Raw genomic sequence first — 5,357 nt, 5'->3', positions numbered from 1 at the left:
AGTTCTAGACGATAAAAGTAAGCATAAGAATTATTCAACAAACACTCACCACACATGGCATATGAACTAGTCAAGATGGAACAATTTCACTTCCTAAGCAAGAACAACTAGAGAAATATCTCATAATCCAAAGTAAACCCAACTAGTAGGTAAAGAGTTACCAAATGAGCCAAACAGTTGTCACAAAGGTCATTCTTTCCTATGCACTTTGCTTTTTAACTTTCACAAAATATTTAGAGGGGTATTCGCATTTCAACATTTCACATGCAAGAGACTAACTCTATTAGTACCAAACAAGCCAAGAGTTTCCATATTTTTCTTCAAAGGAGCACCTACACCTAAACTACAAGACTAATTAAAGAAGCTACGAAAGAAAATAATAAAAGTGACTCATCCACAACTGCCAACAAAATAAAATCTTCAAAAATTTGAGCAATTTCCATTTGCAACAATGTCTATCCACAGCCACACCAACAGTCACAAAACAAACCCAGCAAGGGCACACAATATCCATATATAAGACAAAAGCCCGGCAAGGCACAATTTATGCATAACCAAAATATAATAATGCTACCACATGCCACCCCCAACTACAAACATTGCAGTGTGCAGTAATCAAAACAAAACATAAAATAGTTTGAGGGTAGGATTTTTTTTTTAACTGGCAGCACCATGACCTGCGAAACGCAGGTGATGTCACCTGAAAAAAGAGATTTTTTTTTTTACTAGAAGCACCTGCGAGCCACAGGAATGACCTGCGAAACGTAGGTGATGTCACCTGAAAATTTGGTGTGGCTGTTGGGATTCATTTCAATAGCAGCTACTGGTTTGTGGCTGCTTTGAAACCCCGACCTGCTCAAAACAATTCCAAAAATTATGAAACTTTGCATATTAGTCAAAAACAATAAAATAAATTATTCTAAAAAATAAAATTTCAAAAACGACTTAAAAAATTTAAAACGATGGGTTGCCTCCTACCAAACGCTTGAGTTAACGGCGCGGCACGACGATTACCAACTTTACCACTTTTCCTTCCATTTAGAAGATATGAATTTGCGCCTCAACTTTGAATCAAGATCATGATGAAGCTCATGGGGCAGTGGTAAAAAAACAAGGAGGCCAACTTTCGGGTATCGTATTTTGCACTTTTTGGCCTTTAGGTGAGGAATGTCATTTTGTCTTCTTAGCATTGCAAATTTGAAAATAAAGACACTTTCTTCTTCATCTCCACAATCCTCCATAGGCTCGGTTAGTTCAACTTTCATATCATCAACCAAGCACAATGTGAAAAAATGGTTGGAATGTGATCCAATGCGCCCAAATTTCAAATTTGCCTCATCTTTGACATCCTCACCCAAGAATGAACTAGAGTCAATTTCAACATTTTCCATGACGCCTATTGACTCTAATTTCCTTTTTTCTTTGGCATCTCCAATACGCATGGATTCGGTTGGATGGTGTTCAATTCTTGATTCCTCATTTTCATGATTGGCCTCCAATATAGGCATTATCTTCTCATATTGAGCATTTGAGAGTTCATTTTGATATTGTTCAAATGCCCATGGAAGATTTTTGTGTTCATTCATCAAGCCATTTTGGAGACTAGTTTCCAAGTATATCCAAGGCTTTTTGTTTTTCATTTCCTCCTTCAAGTAGGCATTCCATCATGAGCTTAAACTCTCCATTTTGCCAAATCTCAACTTCTTCCACTTCCATATCCCTATCAAAGTCACAACACAAAGTAGAATCGTCATAATGGGGGTTCGGGGAAGGGAAGGACACATAAGCAAAATTATCCAAATGACCATTTTGACCTCCACATCTATCACATATACTCCACTCAAAGGTTCGAGATTGTGCGCACAATCCTCTCCCGGGAGACTTTAAACAAGTTTGCCAAGAGTGGGGTCCTCCACAATAAGGACAAGGGTCATCAAAGTATGAACAACTACCATCCGACCCATTTTCATGGAATGATGTATAAAAATAAAATAAAGCAACAAAACAACAACACAAATATTCACAAGTTTGGACCAAAGCAAGCAAGCTTAAATCCTAAACTAACTCAAATACGCCAAATTGCTCCCCGACAACGGCGCCAAAATTGATAACGTCCAAATTCACTCCTCAAAGAGAAAGTGTACACGGTCGTATGCAATATAATTTACCCAACTATCAGTCGGGGTCAATCCCACAGGGAACAATATGCTAGGCGATTTAAACAAGTAAGGAATTATCACTTTCTACGCTAAGCCAAACACTTGATAATAATTTGGCTTTTTTTTGGATAAAATTATAACTAATGCAAAAATATAAACTAATCTAGAAAGCGAATAAAATGATCAATGGCCACAAGCTTGGATACAAGGAACTCTCAAGTAACGATCCAATATATTTTATGATTTTACAACTAAGAGCGGGCTTATGTTAATAGATAGTGGTTTCTAAAATCTCATTGAAAGTCTTCCAACCAAATCAATGAATTTCACTCTAAGCTTTTCCAAGCCTTAGAGTGTGATATCAAGCACAACCAATTGAATCTCAAGTAACTTTTCTATTCCTAGCTCAAGTTATTAGTTGGGTTTAATGACCCAAATTCTTGTTAATTAATCTTTTCCAACCTAGATTTCCTCTTCCAAGCTCAATCAAAGTAAATGGGAGAGTCTTAGGATTAGCTAATCCCTTAAGAAACATTAATGAACAATATTAATTAAAGCAACAAAGACTCACTTCATTAGAAATAAAAATCATTCAATACATAAGCAAAACAAGAGTTTGATCCAAAACTTTAACAATGCATATTTTCATAAACAAGTTTCAAGTAGTGGAATAAAATACAACACACTTAAATATGCAATACAAAGCAAGGAATTGAAGAAAGGGTTAAGAAATTTATCATTAAAGAGCTCCAATCTTCTCTTCCCAAGGTGTGGTGTAAAAACCCTAGCTCCAAAGCTTGCAAAATGGCCAAAGATGACATTATTTTCTCTCTTATCTTCTTTTTATAGTCCCCCAATTTTCCCAATCAAAATTAGAACAAAATAGCCACTCATTTTCGGAATTTGCAGATCTGCCCCGTTCCAGTGTTTGCAAAACTCTCCAGTTTGGCCCCTTTTTGACTCTATTTTCACTTGGTTTCTTCCCATGCTCTTCTCAATCATATAAACCTATAAAATGGAAGTAAACGACTTTAAATGCACTATTTTATCAATCAAAACATAGCAACAATTTAAGATTAAAGAAGAAATAAGTTGGTAAAATACCAACTTATCAAGCATAACTATAACCGACAATATGGTTCTGGTACTTGCACCCTACCAGCAGAGCTCCCATATCTTGCCAGGGATATGAGATATAAATATAACATGAAAGGATCCAATCATTATTAAGGAATTGTCCTAAACACGGGCGGAGCGATCCTCATCCTACGGTGGCTAACGTAGTTTCAGGCTGCTTGAAGCTTTCTCGGTAATTTATGCAACTTCTAAAAGCATGAACATGGAAAATAGGTGGCACTTGAGCCCATGGTTTTAATAAATCATATTTTGCATGCACATGGATATCACTTCATAGTATTCTTGCATGAAAACGCGTAAAGCATATAGAGTATTTTCTTGAAAATAAACATAATAAATTATAACTTGCAGGTAAGAACCCACAAAGTATGGGTTTTCATGGATTACGGACAGAATCTCAATTATCATAATGAAATATTAAGAACTTAATAATGGATTAATAATACTTCAATACTTAGTATAGCATGGTACATGGACCTAGGGTTATCATGAGCATGGTTAAAAATCCTTGTTTTCGTATAACTTCATACTTTATGGAAGAAGTGGCGTGGGAAAGAACAAGGATGTTCCCGCACGTAGATAGTAACCTTACATACCTGGTAAATGCTCTAAATTTGTATTAACAATCTGATTTTGGAAGAAGAATTCAAGGTCTAAGTCTTGAGTCCTTTAAATGGGTTTTCTTGAAAACCCTGTGTTAAGAACAATGATTTCATTGTTAGATTATGAGAACACATGTTAGAATTGATTTGGAAGGGCTTGGATTGACTTACCTTGATGTTTTGGATTGTTAGGAGCAGAACACCTTCATTCTAGGGCTTGGGGAATGTGAAAAATGGAAAAATAACTGAACATGACGTATTTATGCTTAACTGCATCGGGAAATTATACGGTCCATATTTCACAACATTTAAAATCCAAAAACTGAGAACTTTCAAACGGGTTTCACGGACCTATAATACGGTCCGTATAATGTTTTAGAACTTTGGCAGAAACTGAAATCTTCCCCCGACAATATATGAACTGAAAGTACGGGTCGTATAATAATATATGGTCTGTATAATTGGTCGTATAAGAGGGACTTTACTGAACCGAGACAAATTTATCTCCCACACTTCTCATCTGGTCTTCTAAGTCTCAAATCATAAACATAACCTAGTTAGGGGAACGAGGTGTTACAAGACCCCAAGAGAAACCATGATCAGTCAATAAAAGTATATCAAGGAGCTTTTTAAGAGGTTTGAGATGGAAAATTCCAAGACTATTTATACACCTATAACCACTGCTACTCGACTAGACTTGGATGAACCTGGTTCTCCTGCAAATGAAACCATGTATAGGGGTATCATTGGGTCTCTACTATATTTGACTGTTAGCAGACCTGACATTATGTTTAATGTCAATTTTTGTGCAAGGTTTCAATCAAGTCCAAAAGAATCTCATTTGAAGGCTGCAAAAAGAATTCTGAGGTATCTCAAAGGGACTCCAAACCTGGTCCTCTTCTATTCGTCAGGAGATAATTTTTACTTGGTTGGATATGTTGATGCTGATTATGCTGGATATTTGGTGGATAGAAAGAGCACATCTGGAATGACACATTTTCTGGGGTCATGCTTGATCTCATGGGGTACAAAGAAACAAAATTATGTGGCTCTATCTACTGCAGAAGCTAAACATGTAGTTATTGCCTCTTGTTGCGCTCAATTGCTCTAGATCAAACAACATCTTGATGATTTCAGTGTTCTTACTGATTGTGTACCCTTGTTGTGTGATAATACAAGTGCACTCAATATGGCAAAAAATCCAGTGCAGTAAAAAAAAACCAAGCACATTGATGTTAGGCACCATTTCCTAAGGGATAAAGTTGAAAAAGGTTTGATTTGTATGAAATTCTGCAAAACAGAGGACGAAGTAGCAGACATTTTCACTAAGGCACTAAGCAAGGAGCACTTTGAAATAAATCGCTTGGAGTTGGGGTTGATCAAGCTGAACTAGTTGCCTCTTTACAAGTTCCCTCAATGATTGGTTGTGTTACGAGGATAGGTACAATGCTAAAAAGTG

At 36.4% G+C, this 5,357-nt stretch overlaps 1 protein-coding gene across 1 annotated transcript; it reads left to right on the top strand.

Annotated features, from left to right (window-relative positions):
• Positions 1 to 4,541: 4,541 nt before the first annotated feature.
• On the top strand, positions 4,542 to 5,009 carry LOC132631147 (secreted RxLR effector protein 161-like). Its single transcript, XM_060346746.1, has one exon. The coding sequence runs from the start codon at positions 4,542 to 4,544 to the stop codon at positions 5,007 to 5,009; it is 468 nt and encodes a 155-aa protein (XP_060202729.1).
• The last annotated feature ends 348 nt before the right edge of the window (positions 5,010 to 5,357 follow it).

This window comes from Lycium barbarum, chromosome 3 (assembly GCF_019175385.1).
Source record: "Lycium barbarum isolate Lr01 chromosome 3, ASM1917538v2, whole genome shotgun sequence".
NCBI classification, from domain to species: domain Eukaryota; kingdom Viridiplantae; phylum Streptophyta; class Magnoliopsida; order Solanales; family Solanaceae; genus Lycium; species Lycium barbarum.
The sequence above is the reverse complement of the archived record's forward strand: the minus strand, read 5'-3'. Positions and strand labels throughout refer to the sequence as shown.

Coding starts and splice junctions, on each gene's coding strand:
- LOC132631147 (XM_060346746.1), top strand. CDS start 4,542: ATGGAAAATTCCAAGACTATTTATACACCTATAACCACTGCTACTCGA.